The following is a 25,859-nucleotide window of genomic DNA, read 5'->3' as shown; positions in this document are numbered from 1 at the left end:
CCTGATGGCAGTAGTTTCTAGGGCAAACCTCTCCAAAACAGATGAACTGCATCCACTGTCATAAGTGATGTAGAAACTGTCTTCATTCCCAAATGAAACAAGACTAAATCTTATAATACCAAAATCATCCTTGAAACAGAATCACATTTTCCTGCTCAAATCTTGCTATAGGCTGACTTCAAAGGGAAACTACAGAAGTTGGGTGATTTGTGCAAGTCTATAAAAAAAGTTATAGAGTCAGACAAGATTGTAATTCATACAGGTTTCCCTTTAAAGGTTGTGCATGCTCCATGAACAAAAACCGGATTAGATATCTAGCCCATTCAAAGCATATATTAAAAGATAACCAACAGAAATTGAAATGTCAATGAGGTACCAAAAAATTTATTTATTAAAGAGCGTCTTGAAATTGCACTGTTGGCATTTACCTATTATGCTGTCACAAGTGTTAGGTTTATCTGAAAGCACGGTCTATCTGATTGGGCTAGAGAGTTTTCTATATTGAATTATCTCTTTCAAGAGGTGTGAAGAGGTTTATTTTTCTTATAGTGGCAAATGAAAAAATTAAGTACCATTACAAGGCTGCAAAATTTCCAAGAGAGAGCAAAGCATCACAGCTAGTCTCCATTTAGCTCAAAATGTTTTGGTTTCAAATTAATATGTGACTACTAAAATCATTTTATAAATGAACTAACATCTTAAGTGGCCACCAGAAAACCTATATATGATGCTCTCTTCTTGAAGAGGGTTGACATTGCTTTGTAACTCTCGGACATCACCTCCTCCTGTTTGTAGTTATCTCCAATTTTGGCTGAGTACATGCCAATCAGTCTTATACAGCAGACAACATTGAGAGATGCATGCTAGTATGGAAAGCATTGGTGTATGCTTTCCTGCTTTTCAGTAAATGTGCTATGGCCCATCTGCTGTCTGAATTAGGACCATATTTTTGAAGAAGGAACTTTGATGGTTCTTGGCACAGTAACGATTACATTTTCTGTAACTTCGTTACACAGAGATATTGTTGGAATGACTGAATACCATTGTCTCAGTCATTTAGTAGAAGACAGTCAATAGTCTATCCTTAAGTCCAAATGACAACTAGAATAAACATATCAGATATGATTTGTCATACTCTTCAGATGATGAGCTTGGATTGCAATTTCAACTCAGGCTCAACACTTCAATTAGTATAACAATAGCAGTTAATGTATCATTTTAAGACCATTCCAGACTGCTAAACCCCTTTGTTCAAGACAATTTATAACCTGCAAAATCTGTCTTTTTGCCAGAGTATCATAATTTTGTCTGGAAAAGCAGCATTTGCTACACTGCTGGAAGCACTTTTCTGCCAGTACAGAATACATCTCTGTGAACTACATTTCCTGCTATATGTTTTGAAACAACCTTTCGCCAGGGCAGAGTACGCCTCAGGGTATCTTCTATTGTTAAACATATCCAGGGCAATAATTGCAGGTAACTATGGTCCCATGAACCAATAGTTTCCACCTGAGTCCAAAGATGGAGAGATATCTTTTCCATCAATTAAAAAGTATTTCAGTATTTATTTTTCTTAACTTGGGCATAGGAGAAAAGTTCCTGGAACTACACTGCATGGTTAATAAACTATTATGTTCTGTCTCTACCTCTCCATTTAAGAATGGGTGGAAAAAATGCCACAGAGGTTGCTGAAGAGATCCTGATCTGCTGTCCTTTAGTGCACTCCTCCAGCTTCTGGAAAAGTCTGCATTTTCCTTGAAATCTTCCTTCTATTCTAACTTTTTACTACACATAAGATTGTTGTAATTACTTAAATAATAGTAGCTTCTGTTGTTAGAGGACAAAGGCTTTTTCTGCTGCTGCAGGTTTTGTTTTAATCTTTATTTAACAACACCTCTCAAAAAAACAATCCTATACCTGTAAAGATTATTTCTGAACAAGACACTCAACACAAATTTCCCTTCAGACTTTTGACCAAAGCCAGCGAAGAACCCCAAATGTTATGTGGGGATATTAAGACAAATGTCACTGGTAGTTAAAATAGGGAGCTGAGAACAATGATTGCGTGGGATCTTCAATGCAGCACAGTGATAGCGTAACAAACTTCCCACCTCCACAAATATAATCTATTTATAATAATGTCCCTTCTGATGTACTGGAGAGGCATAACAGCAAAGCTATAACAGTTAACTCCAATAAATTATATCTGCCAGTCACAATGAGAGGCATAAAAATAATTAGATCTACCAAGAAAATTAACATGAAATGCTGGTAGCCCAGTTACAACACTCAAACACAAAAATAAGCTATCAAATTTTAAAGTGACCCTTATAATCTACTTCATACGGTAACCTTGGTAATCAGAAAGGGAATATAGTTTAAATGGCAGGAGCACTCAACTATTTATTCTATACAATAGAGGGTCAGCTCTAATGTACAAGAAATACATATCTCCCATCCAACTTTAAATATTGCACTTTAAACTTACTCCCACATATCAATTCCAAACATCCTTACTGTACCCTGAAATGAAAATAAATTCAGAGCAATGAGACCACAAGTCTTACCCCATTGTGGGGGCAGACAAGTGTTCTTTGCATCAGTTGGGCCTTACAAGTGAATTTCCAGCAAAAACCTCTTAATAGTTCACTACTTAAAATGAAGGCAAAAACACAGTAACACTGCACTGCACCTGTATCATTTCACTAATAGCAATCATCGAATCATTGGTTGGAAAAGATCTTTGAGATCATAAAGTCCAACCGTACCTGTCCACTACTAAACCTTAGTACTTCATCTACCCGTCTGTTAAATAACTCCAGGAATAGTGACTCAACCACCTCCCAGGGCAGCCTGTTCCAGTGCTTGATTAACCTTTTCAGTGAAGAAACTTTTCCTTATGTCCAATCTGAACCTCCCCTGGTGCAACTTGAGGCCATCTCCTTTCGTCCTATCACCTATCACTTGGAAAAAGAGACCAATATGCACCTCGCTACAACCTCCTTTCAAGTAGTTGTAGGCAGTGATAAGGTCTCCCCTCAGCCTCCTCTTCTCCAGGCTAAACAACCCCAGCTCTCTCAGCCGCTCCTCGTAAGACTTGTTCTCCAGCCCCTTCACCAGCTTCGTTGCCTTTCTCTGGAAACGCTCGAGGACCTTAATGCTTTTCTTGTAGTGAGGGGCCCAAAACTGAACACAGTATCTGAGATGCAGCCACACCAATGCTGTGTAGAGGGGCAGAATCACTTCCCTGGTCCTGTTGGCTACACTATTTCTGACACAGGCCAAGATGCCATTGGCCTTCTTGGCCATTGGGTACACTGCTGACTCATATTCAGCCAGCTGTTAACCAACAAGATGAACTTTGGTGGAATTTAGGGTCAATTTATGGTCACAACTCGTTAGTAAGAGGACATTCTCTACTCTACATCGTAGGAGAAACACAACCCTCATTCAAACCTAGGCAGAAAGTATCCATAGCAGCCAGGAATCACTAGGACACTCAGCTTGACAGAGCAGTGGCTACATCAGCATTATGTTTTATCAAGACCCTGATGAGACAGCAGTTTTGTGATGAGGATCTGATGTAAAATGGCCACGCTACTGGCCTGCAAAGGCCGAATTAGAACCACAAAATATTGCTTATATGCAGCAAAGAGTTTTTGATCTTCAGCAGGAACAGTGAAGTTCACATACTGTCAATTGAATACAGTATGAGGTTAATATCCTATTCAATTTGACCTCGTTAACTTCTTAGTGGTATGGGTAACAGTGTTTTGTTCATTGAAACAGATTTGTCAATTACTATTTGAACTGCAACAGTCACAGAGACAAAGCATTCTATTTTCCTATACAGAGCTCCTGACATTACAGACATATGGCATGAAAAGAACATACAAATGTCAGTGCATGTCATATAAAAATTACTAGCAACACCATGTATCAAATAACTTCATAAAGTAAGTAGAACAAACATTAGTCACTACAATTTTTCTTACACTAATTCTTTTATACAAGCACACATACTTAAAAATAATTAATTACTAAATTCCTTGAAAACAAATAAAGAGATGAGAAATTTAAGGTAACCTCAAGAATTTCAAAACAAAGGCAAACCACCCAAACATGCAATATATCCCCAGTGCGTTAAAAGCACATAGAAAGTATTGCACTAAAAAACCTGCTGACACATGGATAAAGGCCATACCTGAAATCCAAGAAAATGAAAAAAGAAAACCAAAAGAGAAGCAATGACTATTAAGTTGTGCCTACACACCTCTTGATTAAGAAGTAAATAGCTTGACTGACAGAATTAAAATTTAAAATTTTAATTGGTGAGCATGTGTGTGTATACACATGCTTATATTGTTGGCAAAATCACCAGTGTGTCTACATTAGGTACTCCCACTAACCAGAATGAAGGTACTGGACCACAGCAGGCTATCCCAGACTACATTAGATGCCTGTGCTCACTATATACAAAGTGGAGAGACTGACATGCTACCAAAGGTAGTCCAGAAAGCTACATGGTGTGTGAGCAGTCTGGAGTAAGCCAGAAGGAAACTAGATATACATATACGTGCTTGGCCTCTTTTTCCTGATCTTTCCCTTTCCTCCCCTCAAGCACCAATGTTACTCTGAGTAGGCAGGGAGCTAACATTGGGGTAGAGCTGAATGGGGGACAGCTGGCTCGATCCTCTTTCCAGCCAGAAAGGTTCAGCTCCGTGGCCTCCAGGCAGGATTCAGTGTCCCACCCCACACTGGTGGCAATGCTACAGAGCAGAAGACTCTGTGCCTCCCCTCCAGTGTACCCAGCTAAGAAGGAAAAAGTCTTGGGGGAGAACATAAGCAAGTAAGAGGGAAGAAATGCTCTAGCTTAGTCTTCAGGCAATGGACCTTCATTACAAGTGATTTAATCAAATTTCTAATGTAAATGTAGTTTTTTGAATATACTTACATTTCCCTGGTCTCAACCCAGTCCCCTAGTCACTAGCTTGTTACATAAAAAAAGGGAGGGTGGGAGTGGGAAGATGACAATATTTTCCAGGGAAAGTGGCTGCATGTGTTACTCATGCCTAACAGATGGGGCTCCTGCAAGGGATAAGGCAGAAAGGAGAGAAGCACGTCTGCTGCTCTGCCTGGCACTCCTGTCTGCGCTCCGCTGAAGGGGAGCTGTGAGGTGAGGTGCTGCAGGAAAACTGGGTTTTCCTCTTCCTGCCTAATAAGGTTCAGTTTAGACAATTCAAATGGCCTTGAATGCACACACACACATCCAAGTGGTACTTACAGATAGCGTGTGATGTTTGGAAACCTCAACATAACCAAGAACTATTTATAATGAACTAACATCTTCTGAAACATAATACTGTAATTATGTGAAAACATAAAAAAAGATAGTGGAATTTAAAAATACTAAGTAGCAGTTGAAAACGTCTACTTCCTCCCCTATTTCTCTGAGCTAGCAAGACAATAGCATTCATGGAATGGTGCTTAAATGCCAGCTTTGAACTGAAAGTAGATTTTAACAGCCTATAAATGGAAAAGTTTGAAATCAGTGGATTGCAGCAAAAACACAAGTGGATGAGCACTGCACAGGGGACAGCTGCACTGAGAGGACTGCACCAGGTGGAACTGCAGTTGTTCCAGAAAGTGCCATGCAGTAGCATAGTGCTGCTCCCATCATTAAACTCCCCTATACTCTGTTAGAGAGTAATTGGGATAGTAAGATTGGGCAAAGAAGCAGTCTAATGTTTATTTTGCCTAAGGGACCAAGCAAGTGTCTCTGCACAGTTCAGAAAGGATATCACCACGTCAGGCTAGTACTAACTTAGATATTTTTGCACTGTGCCTTATTACTCAGTGCAGTGCTATAGGCTTATACAGCTCTGGTCCATACATAGACACTATGCAAGTGTTCCCTGGGTCTGTTGTTTTATTCAGAACAAACACAAATAAAAATGCTTAGCCTTTCTCACATATAGGATGTGGAACCACTCCATCGCTGGCTATTTAACTCTGCCTGCTGATGGTGTGCCACTTGCAAAATGTTTGTGTATTCACTGAGTGGGAGAGATACTGATTCTGTAGCCTGCTGCTTGTAGTAGGAGGCAACACAGGAGGATTCCAGTTCTTTCTCTAGGGAAAGTTTACTTATTATGCAAGGTACATAACTCACACCCACCATAAAGGTGATCATAGCCCTGTCATGACAATGGAAATTATCTGTTAACAGAGAAAAGAAATTAACCCATAATACTTTGCATTCTGGTTAAACAACCTAGATCCTTAGTCTTGGATAAAATGAGGACACAGACTCCAACTTTTTATCAGTTTCATGAGCTTAGGAGAAAGAAAAAAATACTGGATCAACTAAGCCCACAGCTGTGAATGGTTCTAAGGGAAGCAAACTATATTTTAAACAAACAGTTAACTTGATTAAAATATTTCATTCACCTGTCCAGGTATCTTAGTTATTATACAGATATCTATAACCTTAAAAAATATTCTAACACATTACTATATTGCTTTGTCTCTAGCACATGTTTAGTTTCAATACAGTTATCAATCATATATACTCCAGTGCAGCACCATGAGAAAATACAGTGACATCTTGCTTAGAGTCATCTCTGTTTTACAGAAATGAAGAATTATTTCCCCTCCCCCATGTATCCTTTGGAAACACTCAGGAAATCTCATTAAAATATTTTGCCAATACTGTATCATTTATTTTTTTTGTAAGTTAGAATATTGGAAAGTTAGTGCTAAACTTCTAACACAGAACTACCTGGAGAATTAATTTTCAACAAAATCAAGGGTGGCCCAGCAGGATAAAAGAATACTGTCAAGACATATAGGCTGATAAATTATAACTTGTTCAGCATCTTTGTGCTACTCTTTTCCCATCTATGTGCAAAAAAGCTTGTAGCCACATCCTCATAATAACCCAAAAGCTCTTGGCTGCTATATTACAGCATTCTGGTTCAAGGCAGCATCGGGTTTAGAAGATTACTTTACCATATTGGTAAACTTACCAATACTTTAAGAAGATTACTTTACCATATTACTTCACCATATTTGTCCCAGCTATCTTGAAGATAAAATTATGAAGTGACAATCAGGATTTTCCATAACATATTGAACACTTTTTCCCTTCTCTTTGAACTATATTAGATTCTTGAGACTTTGGAATAGAAATACACTCTTGGTTAAATCTCAAATTTGCTTTCCTGCTCCATGGCCTCTGCAAGCAGGGGAGGATTTTTATAAGGCTTAGCACTCTTTTACATTTATTTTTCATTTATAGTTGAGGAAGCATTTACTTGAAACTTAAAATATACAACAATTGTTATTAAATTGCCAAACATGGAGAATACATAATAACTATCACAAATATATAATGTGTATATATAATAAATTGTTAGCATAGTTTCAAGCATTCAATTGGCTTTTCACACAAATATAAAAAAAGTAAAAATACAAGGCTGAAATTTGCACTGAAATCCACTACTATTTCTTTAAGCATTTATGTTTTGTTTCCAGAAAATGAAACTCCAGGATATCTACCTAATGATGTGAATGGGAGCTCTACACATTTTCTAGAGACAACTTTCCGAACGTAGGCACTCAATTGCACGTGCAAATTGGGTGCACGCAATGCCTGACAGGTTACTGCATATGCACACAGAAAGTAAACAGACAGATTCCCAGCCATTTGACTGCAATCGATTTACCATATACACAATGACATATTTCACATCAGCATTCGAATGTTTGTGTTAGCATATGCAGATCAGGTGCACAGCCCACAGAAATTTGCAGGGGAAAACCTAATCTTTAGTGTTTACTTGTCAATCTCAACATTATTTATAGGATTACTTGAAAATAAATAAGAAAAACCAGCAAGACTTTCTAAAAGAAATACTGAACAACACAGTACAGGATTGGCTTTTGTTTATCAGTGAGCCAGTTACGAGAAACACACAGTGGTTCTGCGAGGCACAATAAAGCACTGAACACAAAACAGCAGGAAAAGTAATTTGCAAGCTTGTATACATACCCAAAACATCTGGAAAGGGAGAGCATTAATGAAGCAAAGAATGGAAAAAGCCAAGACAATCAGGTTCTTGTACAAAGCTTACAGCATGAGGTAAGGTTATAACAAGTGTAACATACACAGAAACAACAAGAACAAGGTTTGGGTCCTTTTGATGGAGAAATGCAGCAAAAGCACAAAACTGGTTCAGCAGTTTCTGCAAATGCCATGTGCACATGGAGAAATTTAACTAAGACAATTTGGACTGATTTTCGGTGAATGTGATTTAACACTGTGCTGTACCCTGTTGGAGAGAAAAGTCTTCAAAATTACAGATTTCTTCTATGCTTTTAAAGAAATGAATCAATTCCCCTTTCCATAAATTTAGTCCTAGCATTTCACATATCAAACGTATAACAGTATTGACAAGCAAACATTTCTGTTTATATAAATACAGGAAAGCTTTCATACAGGAAAGGAATAAGACTGTACTGTCTTCATAAATCTTTATGAGCCGGACACTATTTTTATAAAATTTTAGGATATATTAATTTTATACCCAAATATTCAGTGAATGATAAATATTCAGTGGTAGCGTTAGTTTCCAATGAGTCAAATCCCATCTCTATTTTTAACTGACTCCTTTACAGAAGTAAACTTTCAGTTGCTAAGTGTGTAGCATTAAGCCCACTGAGAATTCCTTATTATCCTGTAAAGCCAGGTCCATATGGGAATTCCTACTCCTGCTTTTCAAACTGTTTGTCTATGCTTCCTTGAAATTAATACTGGGTTATCTATTAAATGAGTTGCAAATAACGGCACACACCTCACTGTTTACTGTGCTATGTAAAAGTATGAACAATATGCACAATACTGCAAACCTATATTGGTGATAAGGTAAGAGTTGTTCTCAAATAAAAGTCCATTCATTTCCCAGAAAAAAGTACTTGGTATTAATATGTCAAGTACCTTTGTGCTATATGAACTCTTTGGCAGAACACTTATTAAAAATACTTACATAAAACCCAAAAATATATTTTCAAAAGTCTAAGAAATAGCCTTCTCTGCTGCAGTTACAGCTGCTGCTCACAAATGTGAGCATAACTGTGGGACAAATCAGTAGCTTGACTGTCTAGCTGCACAAGGTACCACTATACAAAGGTAGGTGAGTAAAGGAAAAGCTTCCCATTGAACTTGGAAGGTGGGAGGGATTTGGATGAACACAGAGCACTTCCGGGGAGCTATATTTGCTACAATAAATAGTCATTTAAAAATTATACTGGATGTAGAAATAAACACATGGGTCTGGGTCCAAGGAGGAGAGAGACAGACAGAAACTCATCTCCCCCATGTCCAACAGCCCCCATGTGCAGACAGGAGACCCATTCGGAACAAACCACAACCAAACAAACCAAACCCTGTTTTTCATTAACAAGATAACATTTGATTGCAATAAATAATATTTTTAAATACCTGGACCAGAACTAAATCAATAAAGATAGTCTGGAAAAAGAAAAAAATTCCAAATCATCACAAATTTAATGTTTGCTGAAATTCTGTCTTTTTTTTTTTTCTTACAGTGATTTGGAGAAAAGGCCCTATTATTATTGTTCTTTCATACTAGGGAAAATGTAGATAAGAGAAAGAATTCCTTCCCAGGACCCCTCAGCAGACCTGCAACAGATACAAGTCCTCACTCAATAGTTTATCTATGAATGAATCTTGTATTAGAAGAGAATATCGTTTGGCTGCAAAGCTAATGCTAGTAAAGTAGGAAATGCCAAGATAGCCCTTTTAAAGCTTTTGTGGTCTTCAATATAAGACAGCATTCTCAGAAACATATAATAAAGCTGTTTCTGTAGAGCTGCTGTCTCAATCAGTATGCAACTCCTTACACTGTCAACTGAGAAGCAGCTATTGAATCATTTACTTTCTCTTAGTTGTCAAATATGTTTTACCTCTTTAGAGCACATTGTTCTAATATTGCTCTGAAAACCAAATGAATAAGTTATTTCCGAGCTATCTGATGAAACTTACTGTTGTGGTATTTCACTCATGCAATAAAATGATTTTTCACTTTGAAACATCCTGTTTAGGTGAGAAGATGGAATTATTTGTATTTTCCAGATAGAAAATTGAATCACAAAGAAGAATCATAAATTATAACTAACTTGAAGGGGTTCAATTCCAGAAATGTACTGTCTGATTCTTCGGAGTAATTACCACAGTCAAAATTACATTCATTCTGTAAAAATGGAAGCCATTTTACAGGAAATCCTGATTTCTGGGGATTCTTTCTTCCAAAAAGGAACATAAGTTTGAAGCTTCTTTTAGAAGTCAGTACTAAGACTCAAGACATTCCTGATGCTGCTCAGTCCTGTCAGTACATGATAGCAGTACTGATCTGAGAGACAGGAAAAATTCTTTGAGCTAGGCTGGTAATGAAAAGTATAGCTCCCTAGTGAAATGCCTGCAAAGGGTAGAACCTAAAATAAGAGAACTTCTGGGGAATGAGGAGCCATGAGACTGGTATTTCACAAGGTACCCAACAGTAGCTCCAGTGGCCCAAGAAGCAGTCTGGTTTCCCCCTGCATTTTCCAAATCAGTGCATTGGAATGCAATGCGCTGATTTAGATGACATAAATTATTGTTTGATAGGTTCAAAGCCTGAATCTCAATTTCAGCCACAATACTTAGTACAAGACATGCTTGAGGCATGCAGAAAACACTGGGGAAAGAACACCCATCTTTATAAAGCCTGTAAATAACTAGTCCAATGCTACAGAAGAATTTCATTTTAGAAGCAGAAAAAGCCACTATTGCATTCGTCTCTTCAGTTAATTCAGTAAAAAGAGAGTCTATCTTCCCATCCGTCAACACTGCACCTCACCTTTTCTGGCATCAGCCAGAACTTTCAGCAGCAGGGCGGGAGGCAGTGCAGAAAGGCCTGTCAGGAAGGCGAGCAAGGGGATGTCCCTTCCCTCTGTGTCTCCAGACTCCACTGGCACAGACCCTGGCTCTACCACAGTCATGGCATGCTCCGCACTACCTCGGGGAGCTTTATGGGGTATCATCTCTGGCACTTGGCCCTGGGTGAGGTGTGCAGGCTGCTGTGATTCAGAAGAATCTCACGGCACATCTGAGCTACAGTACTACGTTCTGCAGTACTGTAGCTTACAAGATATTGGGTCATAGGCAGCAGGACCCACTGTGCCACCAGGGCTATCCCTTTTTTCAACACAGAATCAACATCTACTGAGCCAACAGAGACAGACCAGTGCTCAGTATGCTTAAGACTGAAATTCAGATCCCTGTTCCAAACCAGACAGACAGAAGCTTGACTCTGCATGTCCTACATCCCAAATGTATGTTTTGATTACTGGGTTATGAGGTCCTTGGAGGGTAGAAGATGGGTGATGAAGAAGCTTCCTCTTTATGATCAGCAGTTCAATCTTAAAGAAATATTTCATTTTAAAACTGATTGATTTACTGCCACAAAAAGTTTCATTCAAATCACCATTTCCTTTCCTGCTCCCCCAAATTTAAATTGAAAATGCCCTGTTGTGCTTTTAGAAAACTACATTTGCCTTCTTGAAGTTTCTTGCCTCATACATCGTATAAGTTTCACAGCAAACAAAACAGTAATTATCCGAGCAATTCCTGTTCCACCCCCCTAAGTTTGTACTTTTTTTAAAAAAAAATAAGGCAGAGGACTGGTGGAAAAGTAGTCTGCAAACACATAACTGAAGACTGAATCACAGCACGCATAATCTAAAGATACTAAGAAGTTGCAGTTAACCTTCTTACTATTACTTGCTAAGCTTTGTTTTGCACAACTTGAGTTTGTAAGTCTAATAATATTCTTTTAATAACATTTTTGTTTACTTATAGCAAATTCATCACATAAACTGAAAAATAAAAATTCCACTATATGGTGTGTTATTGCCACTCACCTCCACTAACTGAGCCAACCAAGTACTCACAGCAGCGGTACACTGTCATCTTCTTTGTGAACCACTGCTAGAAGAGGCCAGCTACCTGCAGGCTACAATGTTATTTCGTGATTCTGACTCTATTTCTACCTTGAGGTACATTGCAGGCAAGCAAGGGAACAGGCTGTAACACTGCTTGCATGTTCTTTCTTTTGCAGTTGCACAAGGGTTTTCCCATCACCTTACAAATGCAGTTTTCTTTTCTGATTCCATGTTGTTTCACCTCAGTTCTCCTCCCAACTCACTGCTACCGCATTGTTTCCCTCCCTGACTTCCTTCCTGGCTGTTTTTTGTCCTCCCATGGTTTACCCCATGTGTGGAGCACAGACCCCAGAGGTACATCACCAGAGTGTTCAACTATTCCAGCTCCTACTCCAACCTTGTCATAACAGATTTTCACTCCCTGACTTTCTCCCTTAGCCCAGCCGCCCGCTTCTCCAGTTGAACATCTTTAAAGTAAACAGCTTCTTACTCCATACTCCATGCTACGCAGCAAAGTAGGGATTGAAAGCTGAAAGATGAATACCTTCCTGCTTTAGTTCTGTTTGGCTGCCCTGTTTCAATATGCTGGGGGCAGGTTTTGCTCACCTTCACTGCTGGACCTTGCTGAGGGAAGGCTGAGTCTTTAAGCATCTCAGATGCAAAGTTTGGCAGGAATTAATGGAAGCTTCTAATAATTTGGTCAAGTTTCCTCATTATTTTCACAAAAAATGCCCAGAAACATGTAACTGAAATACTGTTCAATTCACTAACACATTTCAAAACTTTGCTAGATTATTAGAAATATGGGAGTACTACAGCTTCTGAAAGAAAAGGGTTTGAGAATGTATTAATATAGGTAAGATCAATTTTCTCCCTAACTTCATTGTTTAAATGACCTAGTTGCTATAACTAATATTTCCCAAGTCAAAATTATTTCATAAATCAGTTAATTTTTAGAACAATTATAAGCAACTGAAAATCTGATAAACAGCAGGAAATCTTAAGGTAATAACAATAGGCCTGTTACAAATACAGAAATTTCTGTCAGAAATTCCATTTTAAATACCTCTATCAAAAAATTACCTTGACTCAAAGAAAAGATGTTGATGTTCTTAAGGGCAAGGTTCTCCAAGAGATAAAGATGTAGATGATTGCGTTGCATTTATTTTTTATAGATTTTTTTTCTGGTATACATTTTTGTGATAGCTGTTTCAGACATATGAAAATATTTTCGCATGAGGAATATCTGATGTGCTTTTATTGCTGCATATATTTGTGCACTATTGCACAAAATTGAACATGCTTTGATGTTCAAGTTAGGAAATTAATCACCAGGGTTCTCTTCATTCCATTACTGTGAGACCTCCATCTTTATCACCAATTTTCAGTTCTATTCAAAATAAGTGATGCTTTATCTTTTCATTAAATTATTAAACAGCCTTTACCAACAAGATTGAAATTCACATAGAAGAGTAGTTTTGCGTGTAAAGATATTCATTAAAGTTGTTGCAGTACATTGTATTTTGATACTTGAAAACACTTAAATTATGACATACTTGGAAGCTATCTGTTTACTTGCAAGTAGAGATTCACGGCCTCCACACAGCTGAAAGCAAGAGTATTAAGAAGCAAATTTTCAAGAAGCGGGCATAAAACTTTCTGAGGCAGAGAAGCTCATTCTAAGAAGGACAGCTATATTAGGCAAATATTAAATACTCAATCAAAGTACAGGGATACCCAGAAATTTTGTAATAAAACTGATAAAGAACCTATTTAGTAGGATGAATGAGACTCTTCCTATTCCACAAAATTTAAAATATTTCAAGATGCAATATAAAATATTTCAAGATGTGTTCAGGGGAAACCAAGCACTCTCAAGGGTTCCTAAAAGAAATCTGCAGCCTTGTGAAGGCAGAGGTCTGGCTGGAACGTTCACCTGCAATCTAGGACACTGGAGTTGTTTTTTGTTTTTCTGGATTTGAGCAGGACTTGAACCTGGGTGTCCTGTATCGCACCTGAATGCCCTAACACAAGTATACAGGCACCTGGCGGGATTCATCTTGGCTACCTCCAGGAGTCTCTACACAGGGAATGAGCCTGTGGTGGCAGCTGACTCTTGGACATAATACACCTCATGCTAGAGGAAAGGCTGAGGTCAGTCCATATGAGCTGTGACTCTAAAGTGACCACCTTTTCCCATTTACTCTAAGGACACCCTCAGATGACAAGGCCCAGTGTAGTCACCTGTACTGTAGATGGTGATGTTTAGTTTCATCTTCCCAACTAAGCATGTTTATCTTTCTGTCTCATAAATGTTTAATTACTTACACAACTGGACAAGATTTAGTACAAAGAGATGCATGTAAAATGACAGATACGTGTGCTACTAACCTAGCTATATAGTCTTTAAAAGAAATCGCCCCTTTTCCATGCTTCATTTTTTATACCAACCTCAGCATCACTTTGAATTGATGCTACACTCAGAAAATGTATACTTCAATAATTTTTTTTCAGGTCTAATATCAGTAGCTATTGCTATGAGTAATCTTATCAAAGATAATGCATAATATCAATAATATCCATATAATTCCAGGTATTCTGAAGCCATCACTTCTTTTTAACCAGAAGAATATCCTTTAGATTTTATTTACCTTATGGATGGCTACTTCTCCCCACTAAGGCAAACAGCAAAACATGAAAACTGAATATAAGCGGGATAGCCAAAATCAGCACTACATGAAGATTATCTGTTACTGATTTTAAAATTATTTCCAGTGCTAAGATTTCTGAATTATGGGAATGATGATTTTCTCACAGCAGAGAGAAGGCTATTTTTAGCTTAAAGATATGATTTGAGAGTAGCACACTTTACAGCCAATTTGTAGATAGCATCATTATAGGTACTTACCTAAGCTTGATCTTGTGTTAGATCGCTCTATTATCGCATGCTTACTGGGGTTGTTTAATACTGAGCGTTTGGCAAGCGAGATGTCTGCTGTGACTCGTGTAATTGATATACTGCAAAAGTAAAATACAGTAAAATAGAACAGAATGTTATTTATCTTGCATGAACACGGGCAGAAAAAGAGACTCATTTAACACTAGAAGGTGGCTAAGTCTACAAATAAAGAAGGTCTCCTCAGCAGCACATTATGTTTTGCAGAATATGAACAGAGAAGAAACTTTCCCTAACTTACTGTTACAGGAACTATGGGTAAGACATGCCCCTTTGTGCACAGTACCAAAATGCAGTACGACCACAGACTGCAATGCCACATGTGTCTGGGGAGAGGGGAGAGAGGAGGAGGTCAGAGATGCGCTGCAGAAGGTGGGATTTCCCTGAGGGCTCCAGGCCTGTTGTGATTAGGCCTTGCAAAAGTATCGCCAGCATGAATAGGCTGGTTTCTCCTTTCACTAATTTTGATTAATATGTTGAAAGGTACGCAATTACAACCTGGCTTACTTTAACCCTATGTATAAGACACACAGGACTATACAGAGTTAACAGGTTAACAGGTAAGGCTTAGCAGGGAAACTAGTACAGTCATATAACTCTTATTTTTATTTTTCAGTTTACTAGCACATGTTTTTAAACAGAGTACAGGAGTTAGTTATCAGTTTCCTGAAAGATCCAGCAATATGCCGGCCACCTGAAAATGGGACTGCAACACAGAGAAGCAGGCAAATGAAAACTCCGGGCTGAGTATCTGGCGGGATCAGTTTTGTGTTTATGAGAAAAGATGCACTAAGAAAGAAGTAGTTACTTCCAGTTGTTTGCACTGACCAGCTACATAACCTTCTGCATATTCTTCTTCCTAGGAAAACAGTTACTTGATGTTTTATTTTATAGGGTCAAAATGCACCATTTGAATAAATTCCCTTTCAAACTCTCTGGTCTAATGAGAATTAGGGGTCACATTTTTCCAGTGCTGAGCGTTAAATCAGCCTCATGATATGCTTTTGTTTTCCCCTGTATGACTTTACTTGCAATTAAAATGGAGGAAATGGATTTGATATGAACAGGGAGGGCTCCTTTCTAGCAAGCACAGTCAGATTCTCTTCATCTGAAATGTAACCAAATAGGCCATTTCCTAATGAGCTCAATGTGTATTTATTTATCTAAAACTCTAAAAAATGTAACAAAACCAGAAGTTAATATGGAAAAACAGAATTATTCACACAATACTGATTAGTAACTAAATTTTGGAAATTTAGACATGATTTAATTTAAGCTAAAAACATAACCATAGACTGTGATTTCTGGCACAGCTCCTCACAGATAATGCCGTTAGCCTTAAAATGAAATCCAGCATGTAATTTGGGGTACTCATTTGTTATCTTTATTTGCTAACTGATGAACACAAAAAACTTTTACAGCTTTTTGGGTTTTGTTTTGTTATGTCTTCCTGACAGTCTTCCTTCCCACACAGAACAGAAATATAACTTTCCCCTTTTTCAAATGCAATTACGGTATATTGATCAATGCTAGATTTTTCAGTCTGAAAAACACTATTTTTCGTCTTAAGATCTTCTAACATCTTTTAAAAGCAATTTTAATGTCTTTGGAGATATGCAGCAAAGCAAAGGGTATCTATGTTCATATAGTGAAGTAATTGCAAAAAGAGTGGGGACAGCTTGACAGCAGAGTGGCTGTGAAAGCAGTAGCATTAATCTAAGAACCTCCTGTATAAACTTGTTGAGGACTTTGGGTACCAATTCAGATGGCTATTGAAGTGTGGGATGCTTCAAATTTGCTGTCATGGAGTAGGTCAAGTTGAGCGCTATCACACAGTCCATGCAAGACAACAGGGTGATCCGGCCCAGTCAACATGGGTTTATGAAAGGCAGGTCCTGCCAAACCAACCTGATCTCCTTTTACAACAAGGTTACCCACTCAATGGATGAGGGAAAGGCTGTGGATATAGTATACCTGGACTTCAGTGCAGCCTTTCTCACAGTATCCTGCTTGAGAAACTGGCTGCCACTGGCCTGAACAGGTGCGCCCTCTTCTTGGTTAAGAACTGGCTGGATGGCTGCCCCCAAGGAGTTGTGGTAAATGGAGTTAAATCCAGTTGGAGGCTGGTCACAAGTGGTGTTCCCCAGGGCTCAGTGCTGGATTCTGTTGTGTTTAATATCTTTAGCAATGATCTGGATGAGGGGACTGAATGCAGCCTTAGTAAGTTCACAGAGGACACTAAGCTGGGAGGAAGTGTCGATCTGCTTGAGGGTAGGGAGGCTCTCCAAAGGGATCTTAACAGGCTGGATCAATGGGCTGAGACCAGCGGGATAAGGTTCAACATGGCCAAGTGCAGAGCCCTGCACTTGGGACACAACAACCCCCCTGCAGCACTACAGGCTTGGGGAAGAGTGGCTGTATAGCTGCCTGACAGACAAGGACCTGGGAGTGTTGGTCAACAGCCAACTGAACATGAGTCAGCAGTGTACCCAATGGCCAAGAAGGCCAATGGCATCTTGGTCTGTATCAGAAACAGTGTGGTCCAGGGAAGTGATTCTGCCCCTGTACTCAGCACCGGTGAGGCCACACCTTGAATACTGTGTTCAGTTCTGGGCCCCTCGCTACAAGAAAGATCTTGAGGCTCTGGAGCATTTCCAGAGAAGAGCAATGAAGCTGGTGAACGGGCTGGAGAACAAATCTTACAAGGAGTGGCTGAAGGAAATGGAGTTGTTCAGCCCCAAGAAAAGGAGTCTGAGGGGAGACCCTCATCACTGCCTACAACTACCTGAAAGGAGGTTGTAGTGAGGTAGGTGTTGCTCTCTTCTCCCAAGTGATAGTCCATAGAATGAGAGAAAATGGCCTCAATTGCTCCACAGGAGGTTCAGGTTGGACATTAGGAAAAATTTCTTCACCAAAAGGGTTATCAGGCACTGACAGAGGTTGCCTGAGGTGGTTGAGTCACCATCCCTGGAGGTATTTAACAGACAGATGAAGTACCAACTTATATGATTTAGTAGATGACAGGTACTGTTGGACTTTATGATGTCAAAGGTCTTTTCCAACCTAGTGATTCTATGATTCTATACTATAGACATCAGTTGTATGGAGAGTATTCGTGGACTTACCCTGACACAATTGGATCTACAACTTAAAATTACAAATGCTCTGGAACACTTTAAGACAATGTTTTTTTCTGCTTGCAACACTCAGCATTTTGGTAACTTCTAGTTCTGAAGGTACATCTCTAAGATTTGGCAAACCTAATCAATATAAAGAGGGACTACAAAGTGTTTAGGTATCTACATCATCATTCAACTGAGAAAATCCAACAGCTTAAATCAGTATGTCCAGTATTTTAACGAGCTGAAGATATTGACAGAAAACCTCAAGCTCCCTCTGGAAAGTTTGACAGCACCAGGACAGACAGAGTAGTGTTACTGCTCTGCTCACTTCCAAACAAAACAGAACATTCATTCAAGTTGCAGATAACAATAACTTCCCATTTTCTCAATTTCATACCCACTAGCACATACTAATGGGAGGCGTGATCCAGTACCAATGATCGCATATGGATTATCCACCTGACATCTCTGGTCCATCGGTCCATGATGATGTTTACATTACAGAACATGATACTGCTTTTAGAGATGGACTACCATTTGACATTTGTACTATGGCAATGCCTGGGCTCAAATACAAATCAGATTGCACCTTGCCTAGTACACTCTTGGGGAGAGGCTATAACAACATTGACATCAAAACCCAGCAATGGACAGCCTGTCTGCTACCAAGGGTAAATGTACTTCAGTAAGATGGGGTACTAACACCCTCCAGCAGTCCTTTTGAGATTCCATTATAGAATCTAGACCTACTGTCAAACTTAGCTCCCAGCCTGAACAAGCAAGAGTTTGGCATTCATACACATTAGATGGTCTGAATCTTATATCTCTTCTTCCAAGTTAGATTCCACAGGAAGGAACCAGAGCTGAGGGGAATAATGGCCCTCACCAGCTCGTACAGAACCCAGGAAGCACTGATATCACTTGAAAAACACCTAAATAAAATAATTATTTCATAATACACATTTATTAAATCTACGGATTTGAGTAATTTGGAGCGTGAATGTCACAGTCATCAACAAGAAGCCATCCTTTTTACCATAGTCAACAAATATATGCTGCTGAACATTTCCCACTGCAACACTGAATCAGTGGGCTCTGCTGAAGAAACTTCCAGACTACACGATATAGTCCATTGCGCAAGGAATTAGGTGCCATTCCTAATTATCTACAGTATTTTGCCAAGAATATCTTCATTTCTTTAAAACACGATACCTAAACAGGACCTGAACTTAAGTAGATTTGCATTGCAAAGTACTTACCGCCCTTCGAATCTATGTTTTAAAAAATCAAATAATGCTTTTTGCATCATATCCGTTACCTAAAAGCAAACGAAACAACAGATTAATAATACTCCATGATAATACTTATACGTAATAAAGTTGACAGTATATCTTATATCATTGGAATGTGAGAGAATTCTTAGTGTGAATTCTGATAAGAAATAAAACACATGTAAGCAGGTATCTGTCTATATTTTTGTCTATGATATAAATCACGTTATTAAGCTTTACTACCTTTGAACATTGAAATACAAATTAAGCACAACATCTTTTGCAAAATCAAATGATTCACAGTGATCACTTACCTCATATCCCTTCAGAGAAGGTCCCACTAAAACTACTGGTCGCATAGAAGGCACTACATCATAGGGAGGGATGTGCTCTGTCTGGAAAACAGAGAAAGCTTTCAGCATCACAGCACCTACAGAAGGTGTTACACATTACTTACAGCATTATGAACTCTGAATTTCCAGTGATGTCACCAACACAGGAATTGAGGATTCACTAACTCTTACCCAAAACCGGGAATACAAGTTAAGGATATAACCAGGTTCAAGGACTTCTTTTGAAAAAGATTTTCTTTGACTTTTGGTTTTCTTACTGGTTTCATAGCTGTTCTGGGTAGCTACAAAACGGTTATTCTGGAGACATTCACATGTCCAAGTCCATAATTCCTAACTGGTTAATTTAAACCAGTTCAATTCTAACAGTTAATGATTTGAAATGATTGACTCTAAACTGTGACATTTGTTTCCCACCAAAACTTTATGTAGGCAAATTATGAAGGAGAAAAACGAAACAAAAAGGGAGTGGAAAAGCACAACACACCCCTTTTAATGTTTGGATCTGCCCACTACTTGACAAAACATTGTAACACCACTGCAAATTCCCATGAGAGGACTCATAGTGTGACTTCCAAATTCGCATCCACAATTCAATGGCAAATGAAATCAAAATAATGACTGGTCAAGTTAGTATTTATAGAAAATATTCATAAACAGAGCTTGGGATAACAATTCTTCCACTTTGGGAAGTTCCCATCACCACCCAAAATTGAATTCTGTTAGTATGTTATTCACCAAAATACTTACTGATGTATTGTGCACAATTTACAAATAATATTTTAAAACACAAAGATATAAAGATTGCCTGCTTCCAAAGATTAAAATATACATATATATATTGTTATTGAAATAAAATATAAAAAGTAAACTGTTTATTTTCTTTAATAATAAATAGTTGTTCAATATATATTATAAAGAATGATTCTTATTCAAAAGAGGTTTTTGTTTGTAAGGGAGAGTTTGGTTTATATTTGTCTTAGCGAAAAAAACAATTGAAATCCAAACCAAGGAATGTGTAGGTGATATGGAAAAAGATATATCAGATCTGTTTTTCAAATGCCTGAGTAGTACAAATACATCAGTCAAAATCACAGAATACAATCATTGTTCATTGTTTCAGAACTCAAGGTATCCCAAGGTGTTTCACAACAACATTAAAATAAGCACATACATTCTGAAACACAAAACCCACAAAAGACAGACGTTAATACAGTGAGAGCACAAAATGCTACACAAGCAGCAGTCAAAAGCAGTCTAAAACATGGAAGACAGACATTGTCTGTGAATGTATTTCAACATAATTAACCTTATTTTTTGTTACCTGTAGCTTCACCAGATAATTAGTAACATAAGAATGAATACCAGTGCCCAAGGCATCATAAGCATGTGAAATGAATTTATTTTACACAGTGCAAAATCTGATTCAACACATTTCAAAGCAAAACTCTGCAATTATGCTGTGCTGGTAACAAAATGCAGGCCTCTATCTTTCTTGCTAATATTACTAATAATCTGATAAGCATATTAGAGACAGATCCAAAGAAAAACTCATTACATATGTTTAAGTGCTTATAGAATGAGTGTCCTGCTGCAACAGATCTTTGTCTTATTGTGTCTGACTCAACCAAGGGTATTCATGCTAAGAGTTAACCAGCTATTTGAAAATTAGAGAAAGTACAGAAATTACCTTGTTTGATGGAATATGGGGTATTTTTAAAATCTGTTCTGTCGAAACAGGCACTTTTATTCCCCTCTAATCTTTACAGCTTGAAGTAACAAAGCTGTCAGCAGAAAATTGAGTAAAAGTTATCTAATGGAAGCATTAAAGTTCTTTAATTTAGCATTGGAGAATCTAATTTAATTTTCTAAAGGACTGGCACTGAACTATACAGCTTTCACTTGCTGTGAAAGTATACTTTTACAAGTATGGAATAAAAACTAGCATAGTTTTGACCATATGGCTTTTGCTCAGTGGCTTGACTATGCAGATTGGTTTGGGATGCCCATGCAGTATTTACTATAAATGTCAATATTATAAACCCCACTATAACCAGTAAAGATTCTGATATAGAAGAAAAGAAGCACCATAGAATGAAGAGAGAGATGGGACTAGCCACCATCCAGGTCCAAGGTGATTCATTTAGAAGCTGCATTTTTGAAAGATGCTTATGCAGATAGCATCCAATACATGTCAACATGCATTATTCTTCCTTAGCATTTACATTTGGATATAAATATGATTAAATAAGAAATTACTCAGAAGCAAGAAACTGCTGTTGATTTCCATAAAGGGCTGTGAATGGCAGAGTACTTAACAGACCTTACTGAAGCAAATACTGGTGTTTTCAGAAATGAGAAGGATCAAATATTATTTAAAAGGGATCAAGAAGAAAAGAGATAGAGAAAAAAAAGTTTTATTTACTAAACATGAAAGCGTCCACAGCACTGGCAATAGTGTCACACTCTAACAGTGTGTTACCTCTAGATGTGAGTGGTTAAAAACAAATGAATAAGAGTGATGGAGACTAAAGTTTTAAAACAAAAAAAGTAGAAATGTGGTATTCCATTTCACTATTTGGATGATACTTAGTGTCTTCATAACTTATTCCAGCAAAGATCCTAGAAACTTACTGTAGTTTGCTGTAACAGGTTGCCAGTTGCATAATTCTGTAGTTATCTGGGTTGTTACAGAGAGGCACTGGCTCTCATGGGAACCACAAGTACCATTTCTAATAGCTGAGATACTAAAAAAGTCTGACTGATGGATGGCAAGAACATTTGGCTGATAATTTATACATGACAACAGGAAAAACTCAAAGTGAACTGTCAAAACAAGTCTGCGAATTTCCACTGGTCTTTTTCACCTGCAGATTTTGCACCTAATAAATTAAAAGTTTAAAATCTGACTAAATTAAAAATACAATGGTTTTGATTATTTGTTTTCCAGGTACAATCCGAGTACCTAATTAGATTTCAGTAGACTGAGTTATAAGAGGGAAAAGAATTGAGAAGGATAGAGATAGAAAGAATAAGCATGCACTAGAGAGGTGCATTGTATGGATTTGTTAGAAATAAATTTCTCAAACTTTTAGAAGGCCTTCTAAGTGTGTCCTATTATTCCATCAAAAAGGATAAGTACTGTAGCAGAGTTTCATAGATGGACTAAACATTGGAGTATTTGTTTTCACATACTGGATCCACTAAGAGTTCGATACATTCCTTCCTTAGTTCTAGAATAGCTGCATTGTTAATCTGAGGTAATAATGCTAATGATGCCAGTAGCAGGATAAATACAGGTAATGTCAATATAAACTTACCGATTTCTGCTTCTGCTTAGCTACAGCAGCATGGAAAAGAAACAAAGAACAACAAAGCATGCATGTTATTGGCTTGTCAAAGGACGCAGACAGTTAACAGGACTAGAAATGTGACGCAGTGCAGGTGAGCAGGTGGACAGATGGGAGCTTGGAAATTCGTGTTACCTTCTTAAAGAAGGGCATTCTTTTCTCTTTGGAGTGGGGTGATGTTACACTGTTTGCACTGGGTTTAGGGGAGCGATGGTTTGCTGGAATATCATTTTCTTCTGCATCTAAGCCAGTGGCATCTATGTCTATAGCTATATACAGACAAACAATTCAGAATTATCAGATGACAGGGAAAGTAAAGATAGGTTAAAAAGGAAATAACAGATAAAGAAAAATAAAATTCTCCAGAGTAATAAATAAATAAATAAAAATATAAAAAAATCAACCATGAGTACAAAACACAATAAAACAAAAGGAAAAATTTAAAGGTGCAGTACATTAGGATTAGAAGACAGAAGGCAATCTGTAAAAGCTAGTATAACACTTTTCTCTGATCCCCTTTTAAAAAGCTACATCAGACATTCAAAGAATTACTCTTACAAAACAGAGTGCTTTTCTTTCTCTTTACACTGGTGCAAATCCAAACTAGTTCACTGGAATAGATAAGACTTTCACCAATGTAAACAAGAGAACTCGGCCAACAACTTTGGAATTCTTTTATAGCAATCAACACTAATTCAAAATTAGTATCATTAATCAAAATTTGAAATGTTACTAGCATGTCTATAGCAAATTAAGAAACAGAAGAAAAATCACTTCTGAAGACAAAATCAGCCTGATACTGGTACAATAATATCTACATTTATCTCAGGGTGGACTACAACTGGCATTTTTAACCACTTTAGCTAAAAATGCACACTAGGCATACCATATTTCTATTAGAAATAATAAAAACAGACCTATTAACAGTGAAAACTAAAACAAATGGGTAGCAGAAGAGGGAAAACTGATGCCAGCTCATGTCAGAGGCATGGAACCTGTTGTAAAGAGTGAGGGCAGGGGAAAATGGAAGCAAATACAGGAAACCACTGCTGTTCAACATTTACCCCAGAAGAATACATAGCACCAAACGTTTATACCATACATATAAAATACCCTCTTTAGCAAGTAAGTAACAACAGTTCAAGCAAAAATCATCATGGACTCAGAAATAAATTTTCAAAATGCAAAGCCATGTTATCCTGAATACTGACTCTAACAGATACCTGCTAAGTACATCCAAAACAACCCAAAACAAACAGAAAGTTAAGCTTTGTTGTTTACAATGCTCAATCTTGATCTGAAGTAATCTATTAAATTTGTCTACAAAAAGCAAATACATACACAAAAGTGATCCACAAATACACTATATAACATTACCCTGGTGCGTAAAGATCATTCTCATCTCTTGATGGTAACACATGCTTGTCTTGCTGTACCATCATGTCAAACCGAATCTAACTCTAAACAGATCTGTAAGCGGTATCATTTGCATTTACTTTATCCAAACCCATAATTAATCACTGCAAACTATTATGAAGCCACCTCAGTGACCTGCTTTCAGCTGCCTGATGAGTGGGATGTCAAATAATACAGCAGCATGTGCTATTAAATTATGCAATGAGTAAATATTTCTGTCAAGCCTATGCGCAGCTACTGATTTAGGAGGCACTTGGGATAGTGATCTCTCCTGTTTGAGTAAAGTATATCTTCCTATTTGAATTATCTGCAGTTCTGATTCCATGATGCCTGACAAACGTTGCATTACAGAACTGTGCCTTTGAGGCTGCCCTTGCCAGGAAGCCTGTGAATAGATCTGCACTCTGTTTCTATAGTCCTGCTCCTAAAAACAGCCTCTGGAATCACGTAACATTTTCTTCTAGCAACACTGTTCCTTCATCCCCTTCACAAGCATAAAAAGAATATATTATCTTTTTCTTGAATACAGACCAGCACAGATGCTATAAATCACTCATAATAAGGCATATTAAAACTCCTTCAGTTCTACCTTCAACTAAAATCATTGGTAAAGAAAAGAGGTTGTTAATTTTTTTCCTGTAAAAAAGAAACGCAGCATTTGATCAGCTAGATATCAATATCCCCTTTTATCGTTCTCAACCTTCACACTACACAAGTTCTTTTACTGTTAATTATCTTTAGTTCACTGGGCTTTTTCCAAAGTAATTTTCAACATCATCATCATCCTGTTTGGTGTCCATGAGCACTGTATGGACTGATTACTGAATCAATATAATATTAGTGATTTAAATGGTTATGAGCCTCCTTTTCACTTGCTTCTCACTGTTTTTTCACCTTCTTTTTTGTTGTTCTTTTTGTGGCACTAGTTTATATTGAAATAAAATCCCCCCACTCAAAGTAAAAAAATGAAGTTAACTTATTCAGTTACAATCTCATTAACTCATTAAGCAATTTATGATTTGTCATTTATTATACTTTCAAAAAGGGGAGGCCTGAGAATAATAATTGAACTGTACTTCAAAACAGTTGAGTTCTTGATAAGCAAAAAAACCCAATACTGAAGACCAAAAAATCTTAAGATCACAGAGTAAGCTAATGCGCACTATTCATAAATATCCAAATCTTCAATGTAACTAAATACAATTAAGCAGATTTTCTTCTTTATCCAGAAAAACAGGTTTTGAAACTAACGAAGAACTGACTCAATGCAATGAAAATCACAGCACTGCTAGCAATCAGTCAGTTGATAAGGAAAGTGTGCTGACCTCATCTTTAAATTCTCTGCACCATTCTGAAAATTTCATATGTTCTGCTGTTCAAGTGTTTTCAGG

The 25,859-nt window shown here is 37.7% G+C and overlaps 1 protein-coding gene across 16 annotated transcripts in view; it reads right to left on the bottom strand.

Annotated features, from left to right (window-relative positions):
• CACNB2 (calcium voltage-gated channel auxiliary subunit beta 2) overlaps nucleotides 1-25,859 on the bottom strand; it is a 254,983-nt gene that overhangs the window by 13,323 nt on the left and 215,801 nt on the right. For 12 of the 16 annotated variants that reach the window (XM_054057355.1, XM_054057366.1, XM_054057367.1 and 9 more), the window contains 4 exons: nucleotides 23,188-23,321; nucleotides 19,667-19,747; nucleotides 19,341-19,399; nucleotides 14,912-15,021 (listed from right to left, as the gene is read on the bottom strand). In XM_054057355.1, the coding sequence (XP_053913330.1) occupies nucleotides 14,912-15,021; nucleotides 19,341-19,399; nucleotides 19,667-19,747; nucleotides 23,188-23,321 (384 nt within the window). Of the gene's footprint in view, nucleotides 1-14,911; nucleotides 15,022-19,340; nucleotides 19,400-19,666; nucleotides 19,748-23,022; nucleotides 23,043-23,187; nucleotides 23,322-25,859 lie in introns of all 16 variants that reach the window. The other 4 variants (XM_054057359.1, XM_054057361.1, XM_054057365.1 and 1 more) reach the window with 1 other exon arrangement.

The sequence above is a fragment of the Cuculus canorus genome, chromosome 2 (genome assembly GCF_017976375.1).
Source record: "Cuculus canorus isolate bCucCan1 chromosome 2, bCucCan1.pri, whole genome shotgun sequence".
Classification (NCBI taxonomy): domain Eukaryota; kingdom Metazoa; phylum Chordata; class Aves; order Cuculiformes; family Cuculidae; genus Cuculus; species Cuculus canorus.
The sequence above is the reverse complement of the archived record's forward strand: the minus strand, read 5'-3'. Positions and strand labels throughout refer to the sequence as shown.